This window comes from Clinocottus analis, unplaced genomic scaffold (genome assembly GCF_023055335.1).
Source record: "Clinocottus analis isolate CAN_PGR_092001 unplaced genomic scaffold, fCliAna1.0.p SCAF_14, whole genome shotgun sequence".
NCBI classification, from domain to species: Eukaryota; Metazoa; Chordata; class Actinopteri; order Perciformes; family Cottidae; genus Clinocottus; species Clinocottus analis.
Window position 1 is genome coordinate 11,341,529 of NW_027175865.1, and position 15,802 is coordinate 11,357,330.

Sequence of the window (15,802 nt, forward strand, 5' to 3'; positions counted from 1 at the left end):
ATTGACTCAATTTCTTTTATTTCCTTGAAATCTCACATTATCAGCCCAAACTGTTTTCCTCATACGAGGAGGAAAAGAAAAAACAACTCTGAAATGAGTCTCGACCGCGTAACCCCCACTGGGACGCGACAACAAGACGCTCGTAACCATCTCCAAGGGATGTTCAGTGATCCAAGCCCGTCAGAGACCACCTGGAGGTTCCATTACAGTGCACCATGGGACGCTCACGCCACCCAGAGACTGCACTCGTTCATGAGTATGTGGATGTGTGTGATTGAGTAACAGTGTATGCAAGATAAGCACTGTGCATGTATGAGTGTGTGATAGAGGCAGGGACGCTGGCCAATATGTGGGAGATTGGTAGGTTTTTCACTCTAAAAATACACTAGGTGTGAAGTTTGCATGAGAATAAAATGTGAAAAACAAATCGCTTCAATGTAACTCAGTCAAACTCAGCCAACCAACGCTCAAATCTTCCATTCTGCAAATAAATAACTGCAAATAAATAACTTGACAAAAATGACGCCTGCTAGTTTGCACTGATCTCCAGTACTCTGGTGGTTTAAAAAGACTAGTTGGATATTTGGGGAATTGCACTTATTCACTTACTTGCATAGAGTTGGATATCGAAAGCTGGAAGTTTACAAAATCTGCCTGAAGCTCACTATTTAACATGTTATATCTTGCTTTTTTCGTCCATAAAAAACAGACGTGCTGCAGTTTTACGTGGAGTTATGTGTTGGATTATGTCTTGCATTGGTGTAGAGACTTTCTAAATATAGTTCAGCACATAACACCCCATAAATCTACAATGTGTCATTTTTACACTCTCCACTGAGCTTTTACGCATCCAATTCTCGCAAGGAAGTGTTTTCTGAAAAAGGAAAAATTATTGCTTCAAGGATTGCTTGTATTACTGCCTGAACATTGAGGTTAAAATTTAAGTTAAGACTTATCACTTAATTTATTTGAGCAAAACTTCAGTCAATCAAATACAAACTGGGTATGAGATCAGATACGAAGATGTGTAACAGCTGTGAAATGATGTGTCTGTTATACACATAGAGTTGCAGATTTGTTCAGCAGTGAGCTGAACGATGTCTTGCTTTAATTGAGATTTTACAGTGTGCGCAGTCTTCCTTTATAATAAATTAAACTCATCTATTGCGAGTCAGCTGCTCGCTTTAGAGTGGGCGGTCCCAGCGCAGATCAGGCACAGGTTGCAGTAGTAGGGAACGGAGGGTGAACGTCCTCATTTAAATGTCCTTTATCACTGGAATATTTCACTTGGTTTCCAGTCTCACTGTACTCCATACTTCCTCCCCGTAAGGGAGGTTTCTGAGAATCCTTTAAAAAAAAAAAAAGGTTCTACCACCATTTTTCAAAGAGAATTTTATCTTTCGGGAGGCCGAAGTCCATGAGGGTTTTTGAAAGTGCTTCGATCATGGGCCGGGGCCCACACAGGAAACACAAAGTCCTCTGCGGGTCTACATGAGCCCGCAACTCCTCTTCTGTGATTCTCCCGCCTGTGGAGACACAAAGGAAGTCAATCAATTCATCAAGACTCCGTTCTTTGTCTCCCACATGGAGGTTTGATAGAACCTGTTTGACATGACGACAGAGATAAATCAACAAAAGACAGGCTGTGGCAGAACGTGACAGTCACTAAATCATCCCTGCATGCAAAGAAAAGGTGTGTGTGTGTATGAGCATTGCTTACTGTTGATAAATGGCGGGAGGTGCGAGTCGACATCTGTGCTCTGTTGCGTGACGCGAAGGTCACATGAGAGCTTGTCAGGGAACTCCCGACACGCCTCGATGATGGAGCTCTGGGAACACGGTAGATAGTTTAGGTCCTTACACACATATTTTAGGCATACATGTGGACACTGCTGTGTGTGCAGCTAGCAGAGACATGCAGAAGTTAAAAGTCAGTGTCCTAAACTTCCCCCCAAAAACGGTTAAAAAGAAAATTAAAAGCACACCTTGAAAAGCAGTTCCTGGGTGTTCTTGGCACTGTAGCAGAGGTGAGCAGAGCCTATCTTGTAGTCCCGCCCACCAGAGGCATGGTTGAGATGCAGCAGACTGGCTGTGTGCAACAGGATGGAGTACAAGGGGTTGATTCCGACGCCGCCGGCCACCAGCAGCAAATCTACGGAGGGGTCAGAGGGCGCTGGGTTGAAGACGAAGTCCCCGCCAACACGCATGGCCACTCGAGAGCCCAATGCACACTGAAAGGAGAGACGGCAGCAGACTTTATTGGGTAATTTAGACACAATTCTCGTTGCTCAGTGGCTGAAATACACCTTTTGAAATAAATTCCATAAAAGAAATACAGTATTTCTTTAACAACATTGGCAAAGAGCTTCAGGAAACAAACACTTTAAGATCAACTATTGTATGGGGAAAGCAATTTCACAAGTTGTGCAGAGACGGTCTTTTGAAGAAAAAGAAAAGAAGAGCAGATAAACACATCTGCTTCTGTACACATGCGAGCACACACAAACACACACACACACACACACACACACACACACACACACACACACACACACACATGTGTAATAACGCTGGCCTTCTTAATCTGCTGTTGTGGTTCCTACACTATTCCTGCTCACAGAGAGGAGTCAGAGCGCAATATCAAACAAATGGATCATCAAACGATGCCAGAGCAGAGAGCTGGAAGTCTCAGAAAGCTCAAACACATCACACTGCGTTCTGATACTTATATTTACACAAGGCATAGTAGCTCAAAGCTATTTATTAGAGCCCATCATCAACCACAGAAGCTGCAAACAAACACGCAGAGTACAGACATGGAAGGGAAAGGCAGGAAGGTTACACGATTCATATTTCCACAACCACTCGCATTAGTACTGCTGGATTAAATAAGATATATTTTGGAGCAGACAAAATACAACTTTATGCATCAATAATATTTGTATATTACCTTTATTTATGCATTCCCAAACCATTATTCCCCCCTTCCGTTTGCTCTAGTCAGACACAAACTTTTCTTGAGTTTTTAGCTTCATTATCTTAATTGTACTTCAGAACTACTAAGCAGGTCATTTTCAAAATTTGCTGAGTCACTTTAACTAACCCTTGACAGCAATTGCAAATGATTAAAAAACATCAGGGCTCCTATGGCTATTGCTAACGACACCTAAAAGAAAATTATGAAATGGATTATAATTTAAGTGGTTTAATGAACTAAATGTTCAATTGGGAGTGTTTTGCTAGCTGTTAATGTTACCTTTTAGTACAGGTAGGTGCTCACTACTTCTCCAGGTCTCTCTCTATCTATCTATCTATCTATCTATCTATCTATCTATCTATATCTCCCTCCCTATCTACACACACACACACACACACACACACACACACACACACACACACACACACTGAATTGCCATTTTCCTTTTCTCACTTAACTTTTTAAAATAACCAACGGTATGACTATGTGGCAGTTTCCTCACTCTATAACACCAGAACCATTTCTCAACACCCTGATGGCTCCTCTTGTTCTCTTTCTGCATCTCTGTTCTTACGCCCTCACCTTCACATTTCTTCTCCATCTCTCTGGTGCACACACTGGCAATGTGATCTTCCAAAATATTTGACATTAGACACGAGGATGACCAGATATTCTTTTCTGGAATTCCAAATCTTTTCAAGTAACGTTCAATAACTCTTCCAGGAAAACTACCACACACTTTGTCATTTAGGGAATTTACATTATTGCACTTCTCTGCGCTACTCACCATGGTGTGGATCCAGTGTGCTGGAGGGTGTTTGGTGTATTTGACGGCCAATTCAACAACGCCCTCCCTCTGCAGCAAACTTGGGCTGGAGCACATGGAGAAACCTCCCACTGTCGCCACGCCGGGGATGAAGAAATCCACCCTGTACACAAAATTCATTATTTGATAAATTAGTAAACTCGATTTAATATTTTTATCCCAACTATTTAAGTGGATGTTTGAACATGATTATCCATTATCTGGACTAAAACCTGTCAAGGTATGTTAAATATGTATTCATTATATAATATTTATCACTGGAGGGCATTAAATTATCAGGAGTTATACAAAATATGTATTCCAGTGATTGAAATCAGCTCCTGGACTTTACACTTACATACTATTTCTGACAATGGAAGGTTGTTTTGACATTGTGCTGTTTCTATTCTATTGTTTCCATTAGTTGTAATGCATTAAATACATGTTGTCATAAAACATAATAACCATTGGTCTTTGTGTTTTTTATACAAAAGTTATGTAATGCTAACTGAAAATATCGCTTACTCATCAGATTTTCAAACAGTTAATTCAAGAGTAAAAACATGCTGAACTGAGGGTAAGGGTGGTGACCTTTGACCTGAATTGACGTGGCAGCCTGTTCCAGAAAACAAGTAGAACAAACCCAAACCAGATGGAAAGTTGCCTGCTAGTTAATCTATACAAAGTGTAGCAGCCCAGTCTTACAACCAATGTGGTGGCATTGGTCCATCAACAAGCAGAGTGCAGAGGGAGAGAACGCCCAGAAGAAAACAGCAATACTTAACAGTCTGGCAAACGTTCCAACAACACAATGACCCACTGTTATGCTGGAGAGAAACACTGACTTCCCGAGCCTCGGAGGCCTCATAAATATGGATCTGCTGTGATGATGCACACATATGTTCCACCCACATCCTCCTCCTCTCCCACCTGGAGACGAACAACTAAACATTCCATTTTCTCTGAAATACTGAAAGTCAAGGATTTCCATCTATTTCCATTCATTATCAGTTGCTGCAGGGCTACTTGCTGTCGGTTGTATGCCTCACCACTACCGCCCACCTACAGTATGGGCTCATGTACATAAACGGCATGTTCTGGGTACTAATAACATCGACAGAAAGAGAAAAAAAGCTCTGCCCTCAAAGTTGAAGTAATGAACTTGTTATTATTAGACTGTAACGGAGTTAATGAACATTACCTGAAAAGGTAAAACATTTCCTAATGTAATGCGTTACATTCATAAACAAGACACTGAGTCTCAAACACCTTTTAAGTCAAAGCTGCAAGAGTGCATGCAACGTGGTGGAGATTCACCAATCTATGAGCAAACTTAAGCTCATCAAGTCCCCAACTATTGAGCTCATCTTTACTCGAGAAAAGGCTCTAATTAATTTATAAGCTTTGTTTTTTTTTCTTCCTTTTAGCTGACGCGACACATTCCTGAACAACAACTTGTCTTTTAACAACATGAACCTTGAGCTGTTGTCCGTTTCGAATGTGTCGGATTGTAAACTTATTTTTCCTCGAAAGATGACGTGAGAACGGAAAACCAACAGGCCAATGGTCGGGCAAAGCAAACATAATGCCACCACCGTGTGGTTACTGTGAGCATTGCAGCACTTTCGAGGACACCAGAGGGCTGTTTCATAAAGCTCAGACAGTCACTTAGACCTAGTTTGGCAGGGCCTGCTCATTTCGGTTTCATGAAGACAGAGTTACCATGGTAACTTATTTTGAGATTTCGGCAGAATGGGAAGAACAGGGGGTTCATCCAAAGTTGGTTTTATTAATTTGGCCCAACAAGAGGGGTCCCAAAATGAGACCTAAAAACACATCTACACCAGAGTAACTTTCTCACTTCTCTTAGTCTCATTAGCCAAAGCGATCTGGGCTCATATCAGAAAGAAAAGAAAACGGAACATGTGTGACATATGAGAATATTGACTGTTTATGTGTTCACCTTTTTCTTTCAGGTTTCCTTTTGATTGATAAATCGTCTGTACAACAGCTGAGCCCCTGAACAATGCAGTTTCATCTAAAACGTAACCCCTCTCAAGTCACAACACAATGTGACAATGTTCCTTAAAGTTATACAACATTTTGTGTCTACTTACCACTGTCCTGCTTTGAAGCTGAAGTCCGGGTGGACAGATATTCTCAAACGTCTCACAGTCTCCGACTCATCCATGATGCCACATATTTGAGCTGGATACACAGCCTGTGTTAGGCAAACACACACACACACACACACACACACACACACACACACACACACACACACACACACACACAGAAGAATGGGTTAATGACCTACAGATGAACTGTCAGCAAATGATACTGTTAAAAAGTGTCACAGACCGGATGAATGTATTTAACTAGAAAATAACAACTTACATTTTGTCTGTAGTTGCTCGATGTTTTCTCTAGGTGGTCCATTTGACTTTCGGAGGACATATTTCTTCTGAAAAAAAAGGAGCTTGTTTTGTATCTAAAACATTCTCGATAGAATATTAAAAAACTACAGGTGGACTTTGCGCCCCTTCTCAGCAAGCAACAAAGAAACCTTAAAGGGCCAGTCCACCTAAATTATAACTCAAACCAAATTGTGTCTAGCAATGCAGATAGTTTCACATGTTGGCCATTTACATTTTCGCTGCTGCCCCAATATAAACAGAGGAAAGTAACCTTTTGTTTTCGGGATGCCAACAAACATTTGAGAAGCTCATCATATCACCACATATAATCTCAGTGGTGACACTTTTACTCCTGGTCGGTGATGTAACCAGCATCCCCCTGGATGATGTCACATTATAGATCCCTTGCTACATTGATTCATGAGTGAGCAGCCGGGGCAGCAGAAGACAAATCAACAGAGCCGATTCTCTCAGATAAAACTCACTTTGTGGGGCCCAGCAGCCGGCAGCAGCTGAGCAGTCCTGCAGTGGGACTCGGCTGAATGAAGCGTCGGGCAGCGGAAGACAAGAAGCAGCGGGCGCCCATCGCGACCTGGGCTGACATCAGAAAAGACCAGAAACAAAAGGCATTAGTTAGCGAGCTGTCACGGCCGACACCTGTCATACGAGGCGAGCGTCACGTGCTCTTTGCTTGTGGATCGATAGATCCCTCGTGCAGCGGAGCCCCCTCAATAACAATGCTGAGCTGAAACGTCACCTGGTTGTATGACACCCCACACCAAACTCACGGAACAATCTAGTATTAGTGTCAAGTCAGAGCGTTTTCCATGTCGGGTAAGTTAAACGCCACCTCACGTTGACTAGTTAACAGTTACATCACCAAACGTGCCCTGGGACGTCAGCTTTCATAATACCAGCTGCGCCCCCCTTGACCCCGGTGTCTTCTGACGGACAAGAGTGACAGGAAGAAGAGGAAGATATCTCCAAAATGTTAGTCGCCTTCTGATAAAAAAGAGCTAGCGACAAGTGTGATCATCTTCAACTAAGTTTGACCTCCTTCGTCACGCTGGTGGTAAGCTAGCTCGCTAAAGCTCCCGGCCAGTCAATGCCGGTTTGTCATCTAACACACATTGCGAGCACCTCTTCTTACCGAGATGAGCTGGAAGTCTGCTTTTGTCAAGTGATATTCATATTTCTCTCCGGTATCTTCGGAGTAACATTGGTCTTCATGTTTAACGTGCCAGTACTATGTTTTCTTCTTCTCCTTCTTCTTGGACCGGTACTGCGACTAACGTCTTCTTCTCCGACGTTGAGCGTTTCAATGTATTGCAGCAGCGCCCTCCTCTGGCGGGTTAGAACACGGACACGCGCACACACACGCGTACACAAGCACGCGCGCACGTTTAAAGTTGTACCAGTTATATTTTAATCTTAGTAATGTGTGTCCTCAGCCAGGGGCGGACTGAGGGAAAAAAGTAGCCTGGGAGTTAATGTCAGACAGGCCTACTCAATACACGATGCGTTGCCCATGCACTCAATGCATCGTGTGTGTGTGTGTGTGTGTGTGTGTGTGTGTGTGTGTGTGTGTGTGTGTGTGTGTGTGTGTGTGTGTGTGTGTGTTTGTCATAATTAGCATTTATAATTTGGTAGTCAAAGGTCACAGTGACTTCACAGAGCACAGGGGCGGGTGATATAAGAAACAGAGAAATGCTAAATATAAAACAGAGTGGAAGGAGGAGGGAGTGTGGATATTTAATTGGGAGTGTTGAATATTTACAGTTGATTTTGCAGGTAATAAAAAGCAAAAAATAAAAGATTATGTGTGTGTGCGTGCGTGTGACACAACGTCCCCTTGGTATCACACCGCGAAGAAAGAATGAGCAAATAAAAGAAAAAGGCCGGTTTCATTTTGAAAACGGACCGGATACATCGGTCTGTGTGTCTGTGCGAATTATACTCTTGCAACTACAACCGCGGCTGTCCACGCAGTTGGATCATCGGACGAACAAAGCGTACACGGACCCTTCATGCGTGTCTTGCGTGCTTCCGTCTCTGCGTAAAACCCGAGTATAAGTCAGCCTTGAAACAGCCTTGACACATGTGACACGCGGAGTGCCAGCAGACTTAAAATCAAGGCAGAATATCCTAAAATGGCTAAAATGTTCTGAAAAACCTGCAAGCAACATCCAAATCCTGATTGTGAATACACATCTTGATTAGTAATGTTGCATGCTGGGTGTGGAAACCATGAATGAACACATATCGCAAGGAGTAGTATAAACTTTAGTCAGGGATTTCAAAACTTTGAGGTTAGATTGAAGATAACGTGTTCAGTAAAGCACAAGACGTGGCGGGGCCCGGCAATGTCAGAGTAAGGGCCGGTTGGTGATGGAGTTGGGTTGGCCCAGATCCCGTCGGCCTGGGGATCCCCCAAGTATCCCCCATGGCCAGTCCTCCCCTTGTTTTGGCTAAACTTGACTGTTTGGTTCACTCTCAATGCTCTCGTCAATGTTGTTACAACCATTATACCAAAATATAATTACAAGTGCAATGCAATATTTAATCTTTAATCACAAATAAAATGTGGTTTGAGGTTGTTCATTTAGCTTCGTCTTGAAATGAAATGTGTCTGTCTAAAGCATTGCTCACTTAATTGTCAGCTCCTTCTCAAGGTAATCTTTTAGGTCTTTTTAGATTAAAACATTAAAATGTGTAAAATAACTCAAAACCTGGTTCTGGTAAGTCTATGCCACTGGCAGCTTTGGCATTAAATGTAAATATTTCACTGATTATCCACATGTAATGACACCCAATCTGGTGGTCAAATTACAGACAGCACACTGTTTTGTGAGAATAATCTTGACACACTTTTCTCATGTTGCTACTTTGGTCAGATTTTATAAAAATGTTTCAACATTTGTACTCGGGCTCTCCTGATACACCCATGTTACTCTAAGTAAGTGGATGTTGTCAATGCTACAACGGTTGATTCACTATTCCTTGATATTGGGGAAAAGTGTGAACACTGCGGCTTTCTTTTTTATTTATGTATTGGAACATGACAAGTTCAATTTAAATAGGGCGGTTTCACATTAGTCGTGCAATCAGTGTGTCCTTATAAGTATAGTTTATTCAACCAACTATGTGTGTGTGTGCATAGCTGCATGTCAGGTAAAAGAATAGTACTTCAGACAGACGGACAAAGAACAAAACAAAGAAAATGTCCAGTAACAGTAAGATTCCTTTCTGCATTCCTGACAGTTTCATCTTCAGCGTCGGCAGTGAAGCATAGACGGTTTACTCGCTGTTTGATACCTCTGACAGGTACAGTGGAAAACCGGCCAAACAGTACAATCCTCAAACCTAGCACACAATGCAATACATCGAAACTCATTATATTCACAGGAACAGAACTCAGCATGCTCCACCCAAATGCACTGGACTGTTTCTTTGTTTAGATAGAACAATTCCCTCCTCTGTTAGACCCATATCCCCATCAGCTGTGAGCCGGAATCGAGGACATTTGTGTACCTGTGCGGTGGCCGGTGTCTAAAAAGCCCTGAAAGTGTTTGTGCTGTCAGACAGCCAGTAAACCAGTTCCGTGCGTGCTACTATCCTTAGACACAGTAGCTGCTCACTTCCTGTGAGAGGTCTTTGTGAGCTGACTCTACCAGTCCAACTGGCTGCCTTCCTGCTCTCTTTCCCATGGCCAGCACGCCACGGCTCAACCTGTTGTTCAATGCTGCACAGTGACGGATATTTTCAGGTTGATCACGTCCCAGTGACTGACTGGACTCATACGCACACAGGGCACATGCGTGATCAACCACACTACCGTCATCAGACACACACAAACGCACGCATAGAGGGCGAATGTAATTTGATCTGTGTGAATCTGCGTCAACATAAATACTAACACATGGTTGACTGAGTCACTTTGTGTTTAGTATGTCTCTAAATCTGTCTCAGTTAGTGAACAGGACAGTAGCAACTATTTATTTTGATCAGATCAGGCCTTTTTGAGATTTATAAATACTTATTGCATGCTGTTAATTATTAGATTAGCTAGATTAAAATGTGACTTTGTGTCTCTGCGCTATAGGAAAACAATATGTAGGATTACACTTGACAGTCCAAAGTTGTTTAATGTGGCCTCCAGATGTTCATATACACATTTGTATTTTGAAATTTTCAATGAAAAAAAGAGACAGAAACGGATGCAGGTGGAGAGCATTCCCTGAGGCAATCCCTGGTTCAATGTCTCTCTACGTCACTTAGTTTTCTACACACATTCTACACATGCCTCTCAGTCTCAGTGGGCAAACGCTCAGCTTTCAGCCTGAGGGAATCCCTGTCAAAACTGGACCTTGTTCAATGAGACATAAGTGCATAAATGTTTTCTTTATCCGGTTAAGATAATGATCACCTTTCAGAGAAACTAAATGTGGTTTGTGGAGGGGAAAGCAGATTAGCAGATTTGAGACAGAGGCAGAGTAAAACTGAGAGTTGATCTAAAAAGATAACATCCTGTGATCTTGATGCTGATGGCTGCAAGTGAGGAGGACAGCAGGACGTATCGAAGTTTATTATCTGTTATTTAAAGTTTTCATCAGGAAAAACATGTCAAACAGCAAAGATGAACAGATTCCAGCTTCTAAATGTAAGAATCTGTTTCTTTTTTCTAACAAAATGTAATATCTTTGGGTTTTTAATACTTTTGGCCTGACATTCCTAGTCCCCATCTTTGGCTTGGAAAAAAATGAGATGAGCAATTTTCACATATTTATCTAACCAAGCAATTAATATAGTTATCATAAAAGATATAACTGCTATATCAAGTATAAAAAAAGAAGATAGAGTCAATTAATTCATAGTTAAATGAATTATTATTACAGCACTAGAGTGTTGATCTGGAGGGTCATCCGCCTCTGCATTGATTACACTGTGTATTCATGTGTTTATATATCCATTGCATTCATGCATACTTGTATGTGCAGAATAATGCACAATGAAGAACAGCGTGCTGTGTGTGCTGCAGAGAGGAAATGAGTCCACAGAGTTTCGACTGTGATAGGAGTTATGAGGAGAGGGAGTCCCCCAGGTATGCAGGCCACCGGCTGCTGAAGGGAAGAGAGAGACGGCTCACATTCCTGTTGCCACAACAACTTTCCTTCCAAACTTTGGAGGAGAAAGACAAAAGGTATTACCTGATTCCTCCCCCCTTTCTTCTGTCTTTTTCTATTTTGCTTTCAGACTCTGTGTCTTTGACAGAAACCATTTGATAATCCAAAGGCACACCAAGACAAAACCGCCTATCAGGTTAGGAAGATGTCTTGTCCTCAGCTGACACTTTAAAATGCATCTGTTACTCAATAGATATTCCCATTTGTTATGCCTCATGAGACTAATGAACAATATGTCCCAATCCGCTACAAAACTCTGATTATAATTCAGTGGATTTTTACGTGGTCGCTGCTTGAACTTTTGTGCACAAATGAAGTGTGTATTGTAAACATGTGATGGTGTTTTAAAGATGGGCACCTCACTAATGCTGTTATTTCAAGAAGGTTTGTATTACTGACATTTTGCAGTTTGACATAATGTGTGTGTGTGTTGGGTTTACATCATGTTTTCATATTGAGGCTGTGGACAACATTATAATGAATAATTTACACAACACCATGTTGAGAAAGAAAACGTTTGGCTTCTCATGACACATGCTTTGTCTTAGCTTTGGACCATCGAGAAGAGTTGCAGGGCATGCAGGGCAATATTCTTTTAAGTATTTAAATCCTTTACTGAAGTAAAAGTAGAAATACACAGTAGCATACACAAATACTCTGTGACACCAACAAATCATGTATTGCAATTGTAACTAAAGTTGAAGTACAACATTATCAGCGAAATGTCCTTTCATATTAAAAAAGAGGTATTATTGATATTGACGCATTCCTGTGAAAGTGGCTCTTTACTCTAATAGCTGGTCCAGGTGGAGCTTAATAGCACTTTCCACTACTTCTATTATTATAATGACCCATCAATTAACTTAATATCAAATGACTGTAGATATTACAGATTATTAGAGAGACTAATGTCCCGTTTATGGATGGATAACGGACACATTTCTCAACCTGGCAACCCAAAAGTTGTATTAAACATATGTAAAAAACAAAAACTTTCATTTATTTATGAGACAATGCTACCCCATAAGCTTAATACAAACCCTAGTTCACATTTTGTAATTGTTTTTTAGTTGTCAAGAAATCCTACTCATTTCAAAGATGTATCTGTACAAATGTTACTCTATGAATACTGGGCTGTAGACGATGCAGCATGGGTTGATAACGCCATGATAACAGAACATGTTGTGTCCTTGTGACAGAATGAAACTGATGAAAACTGACGCCATGCAGAGTTGGACTTATAAGTGTCAGGACCTCCGAATAGAGTCACGCTTGACAAGTAGCCAGCCAGGTGAAACCGGCGCCAGGCCAAACTGCTTCCCCTCACATAATGTAAACTTACAACAGAAACAATTGCATGTCTAGAGCAGTAAAGTTATTTCAAAAGTCCCCTGACTTCTTCCGCCCCCTCAGGTCTCTAATAAACCTTGGAGCCTAACCTGCTGAGTAGCCAGCAGACTATTACTGTTGTTGGCTATTAATAACATGTAATTGAATAAAGCATTCTATTGCATTCCTTTGCATGACAACGTACATGTCAGTGTGGCTTAAAGAACTGGGCGTCCAGAATTGTAACATAATTTGGCTCTCTCACTTGGGTTGGGTTCAGTTGATACAAAGGGCCCTTTTTTTTTTTTTTACTCCGTCGCCGAAGAGGTGCAAGCTCCCATGGGGTATGTTGCCACGCAACCACAAGCACCGCCTACCATCACACTGTATTCACCTGAGCGAGAGCTCACGTGACCGACTCTGAGCATTCATCCAATCAGGAGGGAGGACAGGTGCTCCAAGAGGAGAGTTTCGGAGGCGGAAACCTGGTTCAGTGAAAGAAAGACGCTCCTTATAAAAGTCTCAACTTGTTTGTTATAGTGTTAAGAATTGCATTAGAAGAGTAGAGGTATTCGACGAGAGCAACCGGACGAACATAAAAGATGCAGGGAGGTGGGAGATGCAAGGAGGCAAGACACCTGGCTCGTGCGTAATATGGATTCTGCTGCTCTGGTCTCTTGAGGGACTGCTGTCACATTAGTGCTCCACCACTGAAGAAGAAGACACTCGCCTCTTACGTGGATTTACATCCCAGAACAATCAAAAGTGTGACATTTGCACTTTGCTTCGGGTCGTTTTGAGTGTCCACACACTGCACCAGGATAGCTCAGGTAAGAGTTAACTCGAGCCTTGTTTTGCACATTGTTCCCCTGTGAATCACTGCTGAGCTTTTCTCTTCTGTTCTCACGACTCAATAAACCAGTTTTACAAAGAAGGTAATACTGGTTACGCTCAGGATTAGCTGGTAAGAAGTTGTTTTTCCAGTGGAAAATCTCCATGAGAGTAGACATTAAATTACATTCAATTTGAGAGAGGCCAAATCATAACATTCAAACATAGAATAGGATTTGTGATGATAATGATGATGATGATGAGGGTGAGGATGAAGCGTGATGAATGTTAGGACATTAACGTGTTAGTGCAATATTTTATTGAATCATGACATGCAGACACTGTTTTTAAAGGGATAGTTTGATGTTTTACTAGACATTAGAGAGGAGTCAGCTCAGAACATGAAGACCTCAGAGATCACGAGCCTTAAAATAATAATGCTGAAGCAGCAGAGAAGATCGCAGCTGAATGAATGACAGTAAATGTTTCCTGTTCCAGTGCCCTCTCCCTCCAGTCAAAGATGACGGCAGAGAGGATCCCATGGTGGAAGGCCTTCCTGCCAAAGAAGAAGAGCGGAGGCTCCAAGGAGACCGGTTCATCCAGCACCTTCGATGTGGACTTTGACCCTTTTGCACAAAATGCCGAGAAGCAAAAAGACCCCGCAGGCTCCAAGGCCAGCGGCGATCTGTCCCTGTCTCAACACGAGTCCAGGAACTCCAACATCCTCAAGGATGACACCTATGACGACTCCCACCTGGACTCTGTCTTCAACGAGCAGACATGTCGCAGGAACATGAAGGTGTCCCGCTCAGGTCGGTTCAAGGAGAAGCGGAGGGTGCGCTCCAGCCTTCCTGTGCAGGACAAAGAGACAGAGAGCGTGGCATCAGGGAGGGAGGACATGCGGTGATGGTGTGTGTGTGGAGGAGATGATCAAAGACTGCTTTGTCTCAAATGATGGATTTGAGTACATGAAGATGCTTCGTTCTCTTGAGACATACCAAGAGGTCTGCTGTGTGTTGGTTAAGATTTTGATGATGAAGATGACAAGGAGCGTTCAACTTTTAGACCAATGTTAGAAATTTTTACATTTTTGTTGATGGACATTTGCCAGAAGGCCACAGACACAATAATAAATGATCTGAAATGGATTATATTTGTTCTGCAAGATGGTTACCAAACCATTTTGCCAACAATATCCCATAATAACAACTCAAAAGTATATATATAGTATATTAGCTGTAAGTATGTAAGAGTACAGTATTTAGTTACATTCTTACAGTGTCCTTGTTTCAGTCACGGTCTGTGTCATCAATGAACAACTCCTAAAATGACCCACAACCTTTTAAAAAAAACACAATCCTTAAATGCAATTTTTTTTGCGTGATATGCTCCTAGAAAACATTGTCCATAAGATGTTTACATTATGAGAAGAATAATATATGTTTGATAATGAAGGATATGTATAATGCTCATTATACAAAAAAAGTTGATTCTAAAGGGTTAGAAGGATATTTATGAAGGTGTAAAAATGATTTCATAATTATGTGTGAAAAGAAATCAGTTAGCTGAAGAAATGAAATGATGCTTAGGATGTGCTTTTAATCAGATACATAAACTACTTTGAATGAAGGATAAAATCCAACATGTTTTATGAGATGTTGGGTCCAGCTGAAGTAAGAATCATATTGTGATATCGAGCTGAATGAAATATGACCATGTCGCTCAAGAAGTATGATCCAGATGTAGTTTGCTTAGCAGGACTGCTGTATTTTGGACCACCTGTGAATACTTAAATGAAGGCAAAAATCTGATAAATAAATCTGATAACTGCGTGAATGTGCATGTGCTTTATTATTATGTGAAATTACAAGCCGATGGCTCATCTTGGACAGTGCACGGTTAATATAATGTCCCTCTTGAGACTGTCTCAGTGTCGTAAAGTGGACACTGATAAAAGAAAGAGCAGAAACCAAACTTTGTGCAGTTACACTACAAGAAAATATAATGAACACAAAACAAACAGTGCACTCCACTCCTCTTGGTAGTCACGTTGTTGCCTCGTCATCGCTTTACTGGAAGAGGCAATGATCAGGGCCGAAGTGTGATTATTTCATTGTCTGAAAAAGATACATCTGGGGAATGCCTGCCATGTATACAAAGTGTCTGCAGTGTCAAACTAGGGCTTAAGTTCTGATGTTTAGAGGGAGGAGCGCGCCTGTAGCTGCATTCCTTTGAGATGATGAGGTTTGAGGTGTTGATG

The 15,802-nt window shown here is 41.7% G+C and overlaps 2 protein-coding genes across 4 annotated transcripts; one reads left to right on the forward strand and one right to left on the reverse strand.

The window, feature by feature from the left end:
- Positions 1-11: 11 nt before the first annotated feature.
- On the reverse strand, positions 12-7,501 carry oxnad1 (oxidoreductase NAD-binding domain containing 1). 3 transcript variants are annotated; one of them, XM_068575623.1, is made up of 8 exons: positions 7,350-7,501; positions 6,685-6,791; positions 6,180-6,246; positions 5,900-6,003; positions 3,765-3,906; positions 1,986-2,231; positions 1,721-1,829; positions 12-1,526 (listed from the first exon to the last, which is right to left on the reverse strand). In XM_068575623.1, the coding sequence occupies exons 2-8, from the start codon at positions 6,783-6,785 to the stop codon at positions 1,369-1,371; spliced, it is 927 nt and encodes a 308-aa protein (XP_068431724.1). In that variant the 5' UTR covers positions 6,786-6,791; positions 7,350-7,501; the 3' UTR covers positions 12-1,368. The 3 variants fall into 3 exon arrangements, with proteins under 3 accessions (XP_068431724.1, XP_068431723.1, XP_068431722.1); XM_068575622.1 differs by having other exon boundaries at positions 6,685-6,796; XM_068575621.1 differs by lacking the exon at positions 7,350-7,501 and having other exon boundaries at positions 6,685-6,803.
- A 6,553-nt stretch (positions 7,502-14,054) lies between these two features.
- LOC137785114 (proline-rich protein 15-like) lies at positions 14,055-15,335 on the forward strand. The gene has a single exon (XM_068576156.1). The coding sequence runs from the start codon at positions 14,063-14,065 to the stop codon at positions 14,447-14,449; it is 387 nt and encodes a 128-aa protein (XP_068432257.1). The 5' UTR covers positions 14,055-14,062; the 3' UTR covers positions 14,450-15,335.
- Positions 15,336-15,802: the final 467 nt, after the last annotated feature.

Coding starts and splice junctions, on each gene's coding strand:
- oxnad1 (XM_068575621.1), bottom strand. CDS start 6,803: ATGTCAGCCCAGGTCGCGATGGGCGCCCGCTGCTTCTTGTCTTCCGCT. Junction 3,907..5,899: donor AGCTTCAAAGCAGGACAGTG/GTAAGTAGACAC, acceptor TTTTGTGTACAG/GGTGGATTTCTTCATCCCCG. Junction 1,527..1,720: donor CCTCCCGCCATTTATCAACA/GTAAGCAATGCT, acceptor GTGTCTCCACAG/GCGGGAGAATCACAGAAGAG.
- LOC137785114 (XM_068576156.1), top strand. CDS start 14,063: ATGACGGCAGAGAGGATCCCATGGTGGAAGGCCTTCCTGCCAAAGAAG.